Raw genomic sequence first — 18,365 nt, forward strand, 5'->3', positions numbered from 1 at the left:
AACATTAAATCAACTAGCCTTGCACAAACATGGTGCAGGGTATATTTGGTTAACTTTTAGGTGATTTGTTTTTGAAGACCACAAAAATTACTCAGTTTTTAATGTTTATACAATCTACATTAAAGTTTCTATAATACTATAAATAACATTTTTTAAATTTTTTGTTTATTTTTTGAGAAAGAGCAAGCCAGGGGAGGGAGCAGAGAGAGAGGGAGAGAGAAATCCCAAACAGGCTCCATACTGTCAGTGCCAAGCCTGACATGGGGCTTGAACTCACGAACAGTGAGAGCATGACCGAAGTTGAAACCAAGAGTCGGACGCTTAACCAACTGAACCACCCAGGCACCCCTAGAATACCATAAATAAAAGCTAACATGTATTGGATCCTCACTATGTGCTTACATTTTTATTGGCTTCTTTGATTATTTTCCTAATTGTATAAATAAAAACACTGATGTTCAGAAATATTAGGTAGCTTATAGAAGGATATCCTGTCAGCAAGTGGCAGAGCAAGGATTCAAAATAAATTTCACTTGACCTCAAAGCACATTCTCCTTCCACTATGGCAAGAAACTCCCGAAATTTTCATCTTTCTTGGCCATTTTACTTTTATAATTAGTATTTTTCTAACAAGAAAATATTCCAGAGATGTAGATGCTCTACTTTGCTTCACATGAGGCTGTCGGAATTTTAAACTCACTATGATTTAGTTTTACTGAATAGCAGAGGTGTAAACTACAAGCAAAATGACAAATAAATATAAATATCAAAGGAGAATGAAAAGGATTTAAAGAATAGAGTAGAAAAATGAAGGGATTTAAAGTATATACTCAAAAGAAATATTTAAATAGAAATATTTTTGGATAAATATAATTTCAGTGTATGGTTCAAAAAGGTGAATTTTACAAATGTTAAAAATAAGTTACTGTGTTATGGCTTTTTAAGTATGAAAAATGTGCATATGAAGAATTATGCATTTGTTCATAATTTTTACAAAAATTTATAAGAATTACATTTTAAGTCTTTCAGTGGGAAAGCATAGTGAATTTGTAAAATTTGAATTCAAGAACTATTACATCCGGAAAGCAGCTCTGGGCAATATTTCTAAGAAAACAAATAAATGTTCTCATTACTATAAATACCTTAATACAGGAAGTTTAAGAATGATCTTAGTGTATTGCAAATTTATGGCTTATTTTAATAGTTTTACTGTTCATTATATATATTATACATAGAAATATGTACATATACCATATACAGTTGCTTATAGAGTTTATTAGATATTTATATTATGAACCCCTCAAAAAAGTAAAATGTAGTAGAATATCATGTGCATATGAAGATTAGCTAGCTAACAAACTCACTTGTCAAGAACACAGCCAACATAGATATCACAAGATACATGTACCTTACTAAAAGCACAACCCTTGCCCTTAAAACACACTTTCTCCTATTTTATACATGATTTGACCAAATATAGTATTCTACTCTATAGCAAATTAGAAATAAAAAAAGTAGGCAGAACATTGGTATAGAGATTGCAATTAGAGGCAACTTGATGGCACCAAAACTAAGAATGCCCATGAAATTTTACTCATCAAAAATAAGAAAGGAAGAACATAACAGAATTAATGTGAGAAATAATTAAATGCTTTGGGGTACTTTAGTGAAGAAGAAAATCACCCCATATAGCTTACCATGTAGTGAGCAGTATTATTTTATACCACAGTACAATAATTCATTTCCATAATGAAACTCTGGGTCAAAAGTAAGGTTTCATATTTTCAATATTTTCCATTGAAGTTAAAGTAGGAAAGTGTATACTTAAGAAATATTTTTAAAATTCTGAAAATAAATTTATTGCCTGAGCATTCCCAATAACTAAATTAAATTTTACTTAAAGTTATTCATTTACAGGATACAAAATTTACCAATGCTTATAGGCTATAAATTATTCTCATTCAAAATGACTCATTGGAGAAAGAGAAAATAATGGATCAAACAAAACTGATATGATAAGAATTTGGGAAAACTAACAAAACAATACTACAGAAAGAAAAAAGAATGAAAGAATGAAAGAAAGAAAGGAAGGAAGGAAGGAAGGTGAAAGAAAGAAAGAAAGAAGAAAGAAAGAAAGAAAGAAAGAAAGAAAGAAAAGAAAGAAAGAAAGAAAGAAAGAAAGAAAGAAAGAAAGAAAGAAAAAGACATTAGGTCACCAATTCTTGGTGTCCATAAAATTCTCTTTCAGTTCTCTCTTTGAAATTCACGGTCTCCAAACAGGTTTTTTTTTTGTTTGTTTTTTTCTACATACCTCCTTCTTTGGTTTCCCTGTTCCATTACTCTACTATTTATTTTTGCATGGACTTAATTTTTTAAGTTCATTTTACATTAGGATCAGGTTCTTAGTACCATGGTATTTGAGGGTTTTTTTGAGGAAAACACAACAAATACTATATTAAAAATAATAAAGAAAAGTCTCTTTCAAGTAGAATATTGGAGTAAGATATTGAAGGCAGGGGAGGTCATGGAATGATAAGTCTATAAACAACTCCTTTCTCCTCAGATGGGAAAAAGCAACCAAAATTGTGTTGGAATTTAGATTAGGAAGACTGAATTTCTGTATGATTTACACTCTTCTAGAACAAAAAGAATCTGTTTTACACAATTCCTTAAAACTTAAATAATATTTTACTTGTAAGCTTACAATCTAGGAGTTTACTTCTCTCATTCTCATTGTTTTAGATTCCATACCATTTGGATCATAAATATAAATCCTTGTATTTCAGCACTCTCAATATACAAGTACAATCAAATAAGTTATTAGAGGAAGATAGCAATAACAAATTGGAAATATGAAAGGTAACATAGTCCACAAAGCAGCTGTTTGAGAAGGCTTTTCACTTTAATGATAAAATAGAAGGAAAAAAGAAAAAAGTTACTCCAAGAAAAAAAAAATGAGTTTATACTTATAAAATGCAATTTCATCAATCTGAAATATTACCCATTTATCCTTTCTAAGGCAATTAAACATTTTTCTCTGAGGTTTACTAAAGGGAAATAAAGATTTGAATTTACTAAAAGGACAACCTTGACCTTAAAACATACTTTCTCTCAGGGTGCCTCGGTGGCTCAGTTGGTTAAGCGTCAGACTTCTGCCTAGGTCATGATCTCATAGTTCCTGAGTTCCAGCCCTGTGTTGTGCTCTCTGCTGACAGCTCAGACCCCAGAGCCTGTTTCAGATTCTGTGTCTGGGTCTCTTTCTCTGCCCCTCCCCCACTCATTCTCTGTCTCTCTCTGTCTCTCTCTCAAAAATAAATATTTTTAAAAAATTAATAAAAAAATACTTTCTCTCATTTTATACACAATTTTACCAAATCTGGTACAAAAAACCATTAAATAGTCTGGGTTCTATCATAAAAAAAATCAAGCTGTAAATTCAAGTAGGGAATTCAGAGCTACCAATAGGACTATTTCTAGTTCTTACAAAAATCGGAATAAGATTGTTGATCTCATCAGATAAAAAACAGTTATCATGTGATATTTCCATCCTATAATTTAGGAGTTCAAAGGTGAATACATCTTCTAGTCGTTAAAAAATAGATTTTCCAAAGAATTCTGCTTATCAAGAGATTTTTATCTTTAGGCTCTTTTGAAGGGTCCTCCAAAAGAAAAATGGACTTAAAAACAGGTGTGCCTTTTCTTTGCCAAATTAGCTTAATGAATGACAAGAAATGGAAAGTTGCCAATCTTTGAATTCCTAAGGTATTGAATTCCTAAGTGTCTGTAGCATATTCAGACAAACATGAAAGGACCTATAGAATCTGTGACTAGTTCTGTTAGATTTATCTCTTGTCTCCTCTCTATCACCTTCTCATTGCCATTCACAGAAGTTTAGGGGCTCTGATTTATTTTATTTTATTTTACTTTATGTTATTTTATTTTATTTTATTTTATTTTATTTTATTTTATTTTAGTTTGTATTTATTTTATTATAATTTTTTAATATTAAATTTATTGTCAAATTGGTTTCCATACAACACCCAGTGTTCATCCCAACAGGTGCCCTCTTCAATGCCCATCACCCACTTTCCCCTCCCTCCCACCCCCCATCAACCTTCAGTTTATTCTCAGTTTTTAAGTCTCTTATGGTTAGGCTCCCTCCCTCTCTAACTTTTTTTTTCCTTCCCCTCCCCCATGGGTTTCTGTTAAGTTTCTCAGGATCCACATAAGAGTGAAAACATATGGTATCTGTCTTTCTCTGTATGACTTATTTCACTTAGCATAACACTCTCCAGTTCCATCCATGGGGCTCTGATTTTTACAACTGAATAACTATGGTTGTGATAAAGGAAAACTTCCTCCCTGGGATTTCTTGTTCCTTACGCATTAGGTTACCCATTAAAATGCATGTATTTTACTTAGAAAAAAGGGGGCGGTATTCATTAAAAAGGCCAGGTTTTCCTAAAAAGATAAAAATGCTGAAATTAAAAATGCCTGATGACAAACCTTCTCTACTGCGCCACCACAACTGTTATTGTTACGGGCTAACAGCTAGTTAATAAAGCTAAAGTACTGACATTTTGAGCTATGAAAAAAAGGGCCTGATTAAAAAAATTCAAGTACACGAAGAAAATATGCTAGGTACACTATAGTCCCTTGGTAGATGCCTGTTTTACTGATACCATTTTGGTGGGTTGTGTCCAGATTAATTCTGGGTTTAAAGCAGACATAGGATAAACAAGTAATCTTAAATGTATTCATTAGTTCAAAGGACTGGGATTTTTTTAGAGGTATGTTTACAATGCAAAAGTTTTAGTGTTCTCAAGGTGTTTACAGAAACACATACTAAATGATTACTTCTATTTAAAAAAAAAAAGTAGTATTTTTACACCAGGAAAATGAAACTGTTTATAAAGTTAATGACTTCACTCTATGAAGCAATTATCACTTACAATAAAAAGCTATAAATTCAAGAGTTAAGACCTCAATACTTACCCTGACTACACTGAAGTCCAGCTTAGTCTCCTGTGCACACTGTAATATGAGCTGAAAGCAATTTTTACTTTGATTTGTCATTCCATTTTCGTAATAACGCTGTAAAATCCTTTGTTGTTCTACAGTAAATACAGAACGCAGGTTCATCTAAAAATAAAAGAAGATACTCTGAAAATTGGAATAAAAATTGGGTATACGCAAAATTTGTATGCTTTTGTTTTTTTGATAAAGTTTCAGTGCTTTGAAGCTGCAAGATTCATTTAAGTGAACTAATTCCCAGCAATGGGCAATAATTTGTGTGCTAAAGGGAGACAGGTTATAATGGGAAATTACATATAATGAAAACACTTATTAAATTTGTTCCTCAAAACTAACTTTAAAGACAAAATAAAAGAGAGAGAGGAAAACCTTTATCTAGTTAGTGTCAGTCCATGGGGAAATAAAGGTTCTTTCAAAGAAATAAATATTTATGTCTAGTAAAGACAGAAATGGTGGTACCCATACATTCATGGTCAATTATCAACAGAAACACTCACTGTTCTTTGTCAAACAAGGCATCTGACACATGTCTTACGACCAGAAACTATGGTGTGAAACAAAGGGGTGCTTTTATTTTTCCTCTTTCTTGAATAAAGGGGTTCATTTTATATATTAAAACAGAACCTCTCTTAAAAAGCTTAAAAATAAACAAAGTGTTGGTGACTATAAATATCTTTGCTTTAGGGAATACTAACAAAAATAATTATTTTTAATCATGATAGCATATAAATCAAAATTCAAAATCATGTGAATTTTACTAAAAACAAACCATGTAAAAACTACATAATTTTAATTAAATTGACACCATCATAATTATACAAGAGAAATGTTAATAATGCATTTTATCCTTCCTATAAATATGCAATGTGTTAAATATTAAGAGAAAACCTGTAAATCTCACAAATAAAAGGCAGTGCAAACTCTTTTTTTTTCTTTTAAAGAGGATGAATTCTAGTAGTGCATTTTATAAAGAAGAACTCTTGTAGTTAGATTAAGGCAACTTCAGATTCTTATTAAAAGTGGTCACACTGAAATTGTTATTCCTAAAAGTTTACAGAAAGAACATCCTTTCTAAGGAAATTGCCCCTTCAAAATTCGGAAAATAGCAACAACAAAAGCACTATAAGCCAAACCAAACAGAAATCATTCTAGTATACTGGATATGGACACAATTTAGTACATTGACATGTAAATAAAAATAATTTTCTTTCTTCTGGATATGTTGAACAATTAAGGCAGTCTCACAAAGAAATTAAAAAGTCATATAGCCATCTATTGCTATTTGTATACCTGACTTTTTTCCATCTCTATCTAATGTTAAGAAATCTAATTAGATAAAATCAGATGCAGAGAGGACACAGGAAAGATGGAGTAGAGTTTCTCCCTGAAACTTTCAGGAACAACAACTCCACTAACTTTCTGAAGGGGATCTGATTCTGCAATGTAACCAAACTTTCATGGATGTTTGGACCAGAGGGTAGTGATGGTATCCATCAAAGCAACATTTGCTATCATGGCTGTCAGCTTTCAGAGCAATGTGAAATTCCTTCTTCTAAATAATTCAGCTACAGTCAGGAGAGGAACCAGAAGGTAGAGGGAAAATACCTAAAATATGTTAGCTGGTATGGATTTAGAAGCAAGGTATTTTGGAATGAGTTCTGAGGAGGGACATAAACTTCAATTCACTAATGCGTAATCAGGGTAATGGCTCTGATCCTTCTCTGAAGTGCTATAACTACAAAAATAAAAATTCCTAGAATGCAAGATATGGGTGATCCTCAAGTGTGATGATAACTGCTGTAAAATTTAGGCATGTTTTCCTATTGGCTGGCTACAACTGTTAAATTTACTCAAGTATGATATAAGCATTAAAAAGCATAGCAGGTTCTTCCTCACTTACCAATAGCCAAATGTAGATCTGAGAACTAAACAGACTCCTGGAGTCTACAATTCTGACAACAAACAATGCTATGACCCTTCTGGTTTTTCCCTTAAACTCATAGCAATAGCAAGAAGGCCACTTTGATCAGAAGATATAATGTTTTTCTCTCAAATTATAGGACATTCATTATTTATCACAACAACTAGATAAAGGCTTATCCGCAAAATAACTTGTCATAATCTTTATGTACCCTAGTTATCTTGGTCTATTAAGTGGCAAGATATTGCATGACTGCATAGCCAAAGTTACTAATAATTTACACAAAAATCAGGAAAAGAGTTGTAAAAACCTTCATTTTAAAAGTTGGGTTCTTATTTATGTGCAAATAAAATGGCAAGCAATTGTCTTCGTGGAAATTGAGGTCTGTTGGGTTGAAGTAGGGAGGGTAACTGAATTAAGGGATTAAGTACTGAAATAACAAGTAATTTAGCTTTACCCCAGGATTTCCTAATCTAATACTCTGCAATGTGCCACTCACTCAGCATATGCCAGCCCATAGGAATGAGATGACCTGTCTTCTACATTTAGCTCCACTGTGGACTATTTAAGTAAATCACTTAATTTCTATGAGCCTCTATTACCTAGTTTGTAAAATGCTAGAATATATGACATGTTCTACCTACCAGTCTGGGTTTTTACAAATAATTTACAATATGTAAATTCATTTTCTTAAGTTGTAAAACATGTTACAGTTGTAACATATTTATATTTTTAAGTATGAGTGGGCCCTTCAACTTATCTATCATATTCAGGTATGGGGTTTCTCAGGTTGCTCTCAGCTTTATGATTCAGTTGTTTAATGAAGATCCTTAGCCACTGAAAGGATTATGCCCAATACATTCTATTCAAACAAGCAGAGCAATGAGTAAAATGTTTTAAATTTATTGCTTCAGGAGTACTTGAAAAATGAATCTTCTAAGAATGAATTCCCTTTAGCAGTTCCTCATTGTTTAGGCCATATTTTCACATGGAAACATCTCAGATGAACTGCTACATAACATTGTTCTTACATATCTGATTTCATATATAAAGCCAGCTCTAATAATGCCCTAATAATGTCTTAACTGGTTGAAAAGTACTAAAAGATTTTACTGATAAGTAATTATTCTCAGAAAACTGATTCTAAAGATGGATTGAGTCCATAACATCATCACCAAGTCAAATATAACACATTCTTTCCAACATTAAAATTAGAATTTTAGATAAACCACTGATTTTTTTTTGTTTGTTTGCAAAGAGTTCCACCTAGGTTAACAAAACACTTTGAATGTCTTTAATTTGGCCAATATGTCTCTATTAGCATTGTTCTTCTTATCCATTATTATTATTCACTTTTAAATTTATATATAGTAAATTTCACTCTTTTTGATATACAGTTTTAAGAGTTAAGACAAACATATGCAGTAATGAAACCACCACCACAACCAAGATACAAAACAGATCCCTCACTCAAAAAAAAAAAAAAGCTCCCTTATACTGCCTCTTTATAAATAATTCTCCAGCCACCCCAGCCCCAGCAGCAACTAATCTGGTTCTATAATATTAACTTTTGAAGAATGCTATATAAATGGAATAATAGAGTATGTATTCCTCTTAGACTAATATCTTCCACTTAGCATAATGCATTTGAGATTTATCTGTGTTGTCTGTATCAGTAGTTTTCTCCTTTTTATTGCAGAGTAGTATTACATTGCATGAAATGTACCACAGTTTATCCATTCATCCACTGGAGGACATTTGAGATATTCCAAGTTCTTGGCTATTATTAATAAAGTCAATAAAAACATTTGTATGCAGGTTTTTGTCTGCAAACGTCTTTCCATTTCTTTTGAATAAATACCTAGGAGTAGGATTTCATATGATAAGTATATGTTTAACTTTATAAAAACTACTAAACAGTTTTCAAAAGTGACTGTAAAACTTTGCTTTTCACACCAGTATTCTATGTGTTTCAGTTTTTTCACATTCTCACCAGCATTTATTGTCATTAGTTATTTTAAAAATTAAATACAACTGCACTTATGATCCAGCAATTTCGTTACTAGGCATTTACCCAAATAATACAAAAATACTAATGAAGGGATACATACACGCCCATGTTTATAGCAGTATTATCTACAATATCCAAATTATGGATCAGTCCATCGACTGATGAATGGATAAAGAGGTTGTGGTATAAATATTCAATAGAATATTACTCAACCACAAAAAGGAATTAAATCTTGCCATATGCAATGACATAGATGGAGCAAGTGAGTATTATGTTGAGCAAAATAAGTCAGAGAAACACAAATACCACATGACTTCACTCATATGTGGAACTTAAGAAACAAAATAAATAAGCAAAGGCTAAAAAAAGAGAGAGGGAGGCAAACCAAGAAAGATACTCTTAACTATAGAGAACAAACTGATAGTTAACTGAGAGGAGGTGGGTGGTGGGCTGGGTAAAACAGGTGATGGGGATTAGGAAGTGCACTGGTGGTGAGCACCAGGTGTCATATGAAGTGTTGAATCACTAAATTATACATGTGAGACTAATATTACACTGCAGTTCAACAGGAGTTTAAATAAAAACTTAAAAAAATAAGAAATAAATAAAATAAATAAAAATTAGCCATTCTAATAGGTGTATAATCATATGTTATTATTGTGGTTTTAATTTGTATTTCCCTAGTGAGTAATGAATTTAAGCATTTTTAATATGTTTATTTGCCATCTACATATCTACTTTGTAGAACTATACAAATATTTTGCAAATTTTTAATTGGATTTTTTTCTACTTTTTACTGAGTTTTTAGGAATCATTACATATTCTACATACAAGTATTTTGTCAGAAATATGATTTGTAAATATTTTCTCCCTGCTAGTAGCTTGTCCATTTTATTAAAATAAAGTGTATTTCAAAAAAAATATTGTGAATTTCACAGTAAAGTTTTTAATCTTGATGAAGCCCAATTTATCACTGTTTTTTTTTCTTTTACAGATTGTGCTTTTGTTTTTAGTGTTATATCTGATAAACCTTTGTCTAGCACAAGGTCACAGAAATTGTTCCCGTTTTCTTCTAGTAGTTTTATATTTTTCCATTTCACATTTAGGTTTATGGTCCGTTTTGAGATCACCTTTGTAGAGGTGTGAAGTACAGGTCAGTTTTGTGAGCTTTTTTTCTGGCTATGGATATTTAATTATTCCAGCACCATTATTTGAAGAAACTTTTTTATTGAATTGCTTTTTCATCTTTGTCAAAAATCAATGGACTATATATATCTGTGGGTCTATTTTGGGACAATCTTTTCTGTTCCATTGATCTATGTGTCCATTCTTTCATCAAAACCACACTGTCTTAATTATTGAAGCTTTACAGTGACTCTTTTAAGTAGAGCTGACATATTAGTTTCAAGTGTACAATGATTCAACAATTACATACATTATAAAATGCTTACCACAAGAAGTGCAGTGAACATGTGTCATCACACACTTATCACAATATTATTTACTATAATCCCTAAGCAATACTTTTCAGCCACATGCCTTATTTATTTTATAACTGGAAGTTTGTACTTACTTCCTTTCACTCATTTTGCCTGTCGCCCATCCTCCTCTCCTCTGGTAACCACTAGTTTGTTCTCAATATTTATGAGTCCTTTCTAATTTTATTGTTGTTGTTTGTTAATTTGTTTTGTTTTTTAGATTCTACATATAAGTGAAATTATGGCATTGTCTGTCTCAGTCTGATGTATTTCACTTCACATAATATGTTCTAGGTCCATCCATGTTTTCACAAATGACAAGATTTAATTATTTTTATGGCTGAGTAATATTCCATTGTGTATATATACTACATCTTCTTTATTTATTCATCTACCAATGATACTTGGGTCACTTCCATATCTAGCCACAGCAATGAGGGAAGAAAAAGAAATAAAATCCACAGTGGTAAAGAAGAAGCTAAAATGCCACTATTTGCAGACAGTATAATACTATACATATAAAACTCTAAAGAATCCACAAAAAACTACTGTAAGTAACAAATGAACTCAGTCAAGTTGCAGGATACAAAATTAATATCCATAAATGGACTGCATTTCTATATACTAATAACAAAGTAGCAGAAAGAGAAATTAAGAAAACAATTTCAGGCGCCTGGGTGGCGCAGTCGGTTAAGCGTCTGACTTCAGCCAGGTCACGATCTCGCGGTCTGTGAGTTCGAGCCCTGCGTCAGGCTCTGGGCTGATGGCTCAGAGCTTGGAGCCTGTTTCCGATTCTGAGTCTCCCTCTCTCTCTGCCCCTCTCCCGTTCATGCTCTGTCTCTCTCTGTCCCAAAAATAAATAAACGTTGAAAAAAAAATTTAAAAAAAAAAGAAAACAATTTCATTTACAATTGCCCCAAAAGAATAAAATACCTAGGAATAAACTTATCCAAGGAAGTGAAGGATCTGCACTCAGAAAACTATAAAACACATATGAAAGAAACTGAAGGGGGAGGCACCTGGGTGGCTCAGTCGGTTAAGCATCCAACTTCAGCTCATGTCATGATCTCACAGTCTGTGAGTTTGAGCCCCACATAGGGCTGTGTGCTGGCAGCTCAGAGCCTGGAGCCTGCTTTGGATCATGTGTCTCCCTTTCTCTCTGCCCCTCCCCACTTGCACTCTGTCTCTTTCTGTCTCTCAAAAATGAATAAATGTTAAAAAATAAATAAAAAGAACCTTAAGGGGACACAAACAAATGGACATATTCCATTCTCACTGATTGGAAGAACTAATATTGCTAAAATGTTTATATTACCCAAAGAAATCTACAGATTCAATAAAATCCCTATCAAAATACCAATAGAGTTTTCTGCAGACCTATAATAAATAGTACTAAAATTTGTATGGAACCTCAGAGACTCTGAACAGCCAAAGCAACCTTAAGAAATAACAATAATGGTGAAGCTATCACAATTCCAGATTTCAAGGTATAGAACAAAGCTGTAGTCATCAAAATAGTATGGAACAGAAACAGACAAATAAATAAATGAAACAAAATATAGAGCCCCAAAATAAACTCACACTTATGTGGTCTATTAATCTATGATAAAAGAGGAAAGAATATATATTAAGGAAAAGAGAGTCTCTTCAATAAATGGTTATGGGAAATCTGGACAGCTACATGCAAAAGAATAAAACTGGACCACTTTCTTACACTTTACACAAAATAAACTAAAGAACTAAATGGGAGACATGAAACCATAAAAATCCTAGAAGACAACACAGGAAGTAATGTCTTTGACATTGGCAGTGGCAATACTTTTCTAGACATGTTCTCCATGCAAAGGAAACAAAAGGAAAAACATATTACTGGGATCACATTAGAATAAAAGTTTTTGCACAATGAAGGAAAACATCAATAAAACAAAAACGTGCCTTACTGAATGGGAGAAGATATTTGCAAATGATATATCCAATAGGGGGTTAATATCCAAAATACATAAATAACTTATACAACTCAACACCAATAAAACAAATATTCCTCCAGTTGCTTTTAATATTTTATTTTTTCTCTAGTATGTATTCAAGTTGACTAACTTTTTCTTCTGCTGTGGTTAATCTGCTGTCAAAAATATCCAGTGCGTTTGTCATTTTATGTACTTTATTTTGTCTCTAGAATTCAATTTGGATCTTTAAATAAATCATTTTCTTTTGCATCAGGCTTGTGCTTTCCTTTACCTCCTTTTTTTATTTAAATTTTATTTAATATACCATGCAATATTGGTTTCAGGAGTGGAATTCAGTGATTCATCACTTACATACAACACCCAGTGCTCATCACAATTGCCCTCCTTAATACCCAACATGCATCTAGCCCATCCCCTGCCCACATCCCCTCCATCAACCCTCAGTTTGTTCTCTATGGTTTTTACCCTCCTTCCACCCATAGTTTGTTCTCTATCATTAAGGGTCTCATGTGGTTTGTTTTCCTTTCTTCTCTTCCCCCTACATTCCCATATGCTGATTTGTTTTGTTTCTTAAATTCCACATGATTGAAATCATATGGTATTTGTCTTTCTTTGATTGACCTATTTCAGTTAGCATAATACATTCTAGCTCAATCCACATCATTGCAAATGGCAAGATTTCACTTTTTGATGGCTGAGTAATATTCCATTGTTTATATGTGTGTGTGTGTGTACCATATGTGAATACATGTGGTATACATATATACCACATCTTCACATCTTCTTTATCATTCATTAGTTGGCAGACATTTGTTTAGGCTCTCTCCATAGTTTAGCTATTGTTAATAATGCTGCTATAAACATTGCGGGTGCATGTACCCCTTTCCTGGTTACCTATTTGAACATAGAGAATACAGTTATCACAGATGTTTTAATATTCTTCTTTACTAATTCTATAATATATTATTTTCATTCTGTTTTATAAATGCTTTTTCACCACACTAAACCTCTATTTACTATTGCTTGCCAGGCATAGTAGTTTTTCATTTATTGGTAGATATTGTGCAGTTTCTTATTGGGTACTGGGTGTTTTTGTATTCTTTAAATAATTTTGGGCTTTTTTTCTGGGATATATTTATGTTACTTGAATTTTTTTTTATTCTTTTAAGGTTTCATTATGTTAGGCACGTCAAGAATTGCCTATAGTTCAGAGCTAATTTGTCCCATTACTGAGTCAATATCCTTTTTAGGACCTTCCTAGGTGCTCCATAAAATATGAGGTTTTCCAGTCTGGCTGTTGGAACATAAACACTTTTGGGTCCTATGTGAGCCCTGAGAATTTTTTGCTTTTTCTTTACTAGTGGTTCTTACCTTGTCTTCAATATTTTCTTAACACACTAGAGTTGATCAGTATTTAGCCAAAGACTTGAGAGGTCCCTGTACAAATCTCCATACTTTCTCAATGTGCAGTTTTCATCTGTCTGTGAGCTTTCTCCTCTCCATTATTCTGTCCCTTTGTCTTTCCTTAACTTTGTCCCCTTAACTCAGAGAGACTTCCAGCCTGTTTGGCTTCACTTTCCTTTTGTTGTGATCTGGACATTTTCTCCAGGCAGTGAGTTGAGACACTCATAGGCTAGTCTTATTTCCCTTCTCTTAATAATAATGGTCTGGTGCTGTCTTTTGTTGAATAGTTGAAATCCATTGTTTCATATATATTTTTATTTATTTTTTGTTTTAGGTATTTAAGATAAGAGTGTAAATTCTATTCCTGTTACTTCACCATGGGCGTAAACAGAGATTCAAGTGACCTTTAGGAGTGGTGGAGTGTGAACGCTATGTTATGAATCAGGATATATCTATGTAGTTAACCTCTTGGACTCAGTTTCTTCATATGGAAAATGGGGTTATAAAACCATTCCTACTCTTCTTCACTCTGCTTGCATTCTGTCTCAAAATGAATAAGTTTCAAAAAATAAAAAATAAAATAAGTTAAAAAATACACTACAAGAAAAAAATTACAGATTAATATCCTTGATGAGCACAGATGCAAAAAATCCTCAACAAAATATTACACCAAATTCAGAAATACAATAAAAGGACCAATCACCATAATCAAGTGGCATCTATTCCATGGATGCAAGGATAGTTCATAACAATGTGATACAATACATTAACAAAATGAAGGATAAAAATCATGATAATCTCAACAGTGTAATGCAGAAAAAACCTTTGACCAAATTCAGCATCTATTTATGATAAAAATTCTTAATAAAGTGGGTATGGGAAGAACACACCTCAACATAATGAAGGCCATATATGGCAATTCCACAGCTAACATCACACAATAGTAAAAAGCTGTTAACATCATCCTCAATGGGGAAAAACTGAGAGCTTTTTCCCTGAGATCAGGAACACCACAGGGATGTCCACTCTCACCGCTGTTGTTTAACATAGTGTTGGAAGTTCTAGCATCAGCAATCAGACAACAAAAGGAAATCAAAGGCATCAAAATTGGCAAAGATGAAGTCAAGCTTTCGCTTTTTGCAGATGACATGATATTATACATGGAAAATCTGATAGACTCCACCAAAAGTCTGCTAGAACTGATACATGAATTCAGCAAAGTTGCAGGATACAAAATCAATGTACAGAAATCAGTTGCATTCTTATACACTAACAATGAAGCAACAGAAAGACAAATAGAGAAACTGATCTCATTCACAATTGCACCAAGAAGCATAAAATACCTGGGAATAAATCTAACCAAAGATGTAAAAGATCTGTATGCTGAAAACTATAGAAAGCTTATGAAGGTAGTTGAAGAAGATATAAAGAAATGGAAAGACATTCCCTGCTCATGGATTGGAAGAATAAATATTGTCAAAATGTCAATACTACCCAAAGCTATCTACACATTCAATGCAATCCCATCAAAATTGCACCAGCATTCTTCTCGAAACTAGAACAAGCCATCCTAAAATTCATATGGAACCACAAAAGGCCCCGAATTGCCAAAGTAATTTTGAAGAAGAAGACCAAAGCAGGAGGCATCACAATCCCAGACTTTAGCCTCTACTCCAAAGCTGTCATCATCAAGACAGCATGGTATTGGCACAAAAACAGACACATAGACCAATGGAATAGAATAGAAACCCAAGAACTAGACCCACAAACGTATGGCCAACTCATCTTTGACAAAGCAGAAAAGAACATCCAATGGAAAAAAGACAGTCTCTTTAACAAATGGTGCTGGGAGAACTGGACAGCAACATGCAGAAGGTTGAAACTAGACCACTTTCTCACACCATTCACAAAAATAAACTCAAAATGGATAAAGGACCTGAATGTGAGACAGGAAACCATCAAAACCCTAGAGGAGAAAGCAGGAAATGACCTCTCTGACCTCAGCCGTAGCAATTTCTTACTTGACATATCCCCAAAGGCAAGGGAATTAAAAGCAAAAATGAATTACTGGGACCTTATGAAGATAAAAAGCTTCTGCACAGCAAAGGAAACAACCAACAAAACTAAAAGGCAATCAACGGAATGGGAAAGGTTATTTGCAAATGACATATCGGACAAAGGGCTAGTATCCAAAATCTATAAAGAGCTCACCAAACTCCACACCCAAACAACAAATAACCTAGTGAAGAAATGGGCAGAAAACATGAACAGACACTTCTCTAAAGAGGACATCCAGATGGCCAACAGGCACATGAAAAGATGCTCAACGTCGCTCCTCATCAGGGAAATACAAATCAAAAGCACACTCAGATATCACCTCACGCCAGTCAGAGTGACCAAAATGAACAAGTCAGGAGACTATAGATGCTGGAGAGGATGTGGAGAAACGGGAAGCCTCTTGCACTGTTGGTGGGAATGCAAATTGGTGCAGCCACTCTGGAAAACAGTGTGGAGGTTCCTCAGAAAATTAAAAATAGACCTACCCTATGACCCAGCAATAGCACTGCTAGGAATTTACCCAAGGGATACAGGAGTACTGATGCATAGGGCCACTTGTACCCCAATGTTTATAGCAGCACTCTCAACAATAGCCAAATTATGGAAAGAGCCTAAATGTCCATCAACTGATGAATGGATAAAGAAATTGTGGTTTATATACACAATGGAGTACTACGTGGCAATGAGAAAGAATGCAATCTGGCCTTTTGTAGCAACATGGATGGAACTGGAGAGTGTGATGCTAAGTGAAATAAGCCATACAGAGAAAGACAGATACAATATGGTTTCATGCTTATGTGAATCCTGAGAAACTTAACAGAAACCCATGGGGGAGGGGAAGAAAAACAAAGAGGTTAGAGTGGGAGAGAGCCAAAGCATAGGAGACTCTTAAAAACTGAGAACAGGGGCGCCTGGGTGGCGCAGTCGGTTAAGTGTCCGACTTCAGCCAGGTCACGATCTCGCGGTCCGTGAGTTCGAGCCCCGCATCGGGCTCTGGGCTGATGGCTCAGAGCCTGGAGCCTGTTTCCGATTCTGTGTCTCCCTCTCTCTCTGCCCCTCGCCCGTTCATGCTCTGTCTCTCTCTGTCCCAAAAATAAATAAACGTTGAAAAAAAAAATTAAAAAAAAAAAACTGAGAACAAACTGAGGGTTGATGGGGGGTGGGAGGGAGGGCAGAGTGGGTGATGGGTATTGAGGAGGGCACCTTTTGGGATGAGCACTGGGTGTTGTATAGAAACCAATTTGACAATAACCTTAATATACTGAAAAAAAAGCTGAAAGCTTTTCCTCTTAGATAAGGGACAACACAAGGGTGTCTACTCTTGCCACTTTTATTCAACACAGTAGTGGAAGTCCTAGCCACAGTAGTCAAACAAAAAAATGTAATAAAAGGCATCCAAATTGGTAAGAAATAAGTAAAACTGTTACTATTTGTACATGGCATGATACTATATATAGAAATCTCTGAGGATTCCACCAAAAATTATTAGGACTAATAAATGAAGTCAGCGAAGTTGCAAGACACAAAATTCATATACAGAGATATGTTGCATCTGTATACACTAATAATAGTAGAAAAGAAAATTAAGAAAACAATCCCATTTGCAATTGCATAAAAATATTAAAATGTGTAAATGTAAATTTAACAAGTAGGTAAATGACCTATACTCTAAAAACTATAAAACATGGACAAAAGAAATTGAAGATAACATAAACAAATGGAACAATATAACATACTCATGGAATGGAAGAATTAGCATTATTAAAATGTTCATGTTATCCAAAATAGTCTACAGATTAAATGCAATCCCTAGTAAAAATCACAATAGTATTTTTCACAGTACTGTAACAAAAAATCCTAAAATTTGTATGGAACCACAAGACACCCTGAATAACCAAAGTGATATTGAGGGAGAACACACCTGGAGGCATCACAGTCCCCGATTTCAAACTATACAACAAAACTACATATAGTAATCAAAACAGTATGGTACTGGCACAAAAACAGACACATAGATCAGTGGAATAGAATTAAAGCCCACAAATAAACCCATATTTATATGGTCAAATAATCTATGACAAAGAAAGAATGTATTTGGGGGGAAAACAGCCCAATAAATGGCTTTGGGAAACTGGACAGCTACATTCAAAAGAATAAAACTGGGGAAGATCCTTACACCATACACACACACAAAAAAAACTCAAAATGAATTAAATATCTAAATGTAATACATGAAACCACAAAATTTCCAAAAGAAAATATAGGTAGTAAACTCATGGATCTTGACCTTAGCGATATTTTTCTAATATATGTCTCCCCATGCAAGGGAAACAAAAGAAAAATTAAACTACATCAAAGTAAAAAAAATTGCATAGTGAAGGAAACCATAAGAAAATGAAAAGACATCCTACTGAATGGGAGAAGGTATATACTAATGATATATCTGATAAGCAGTCAAAATCCAAAATATATAAAGATCTTAACACTAAAAA

General features: G+C 33.6%; 1 protein-coding gene across 1 annotated transcript in view; it reads right to left on the reverse strand.

Moving 5' to 3' along the window:
• Positions 1–18,365, reverse strand: part of HDX (highly divergent homeobox) — a 184,309-nt gene that overhangs the window by 146,418 nt on the left and 19,526 nt on the right. Inside the window, exon 2 of the mRNA XM_047843980.1 lies at positions 4,996–5,142. Within this exon, the coding sequence (XP_047699936.1) occupies positions 4,996–5,142 (147 nt within the window). The remainder of the gene's footprint in view (positions 1–4,995; positions 5,143–18,365) is intronic.

This window comes from Prionailurus viverrinus, chromosome X, assembly GCF_022837055.1.
Source record: "Prionailurus viverrinus isolate Anna chromosome X, UM_Priviv_1.0, whole genome shotgun sequence".
Taxonomy (NCBI): domain Eukaryota; kingdom Metazoa; phylum Chordata; class Mammalia; order Carnivora; family Felidae; genus Prionailurus; species Prionailurus viverrinus.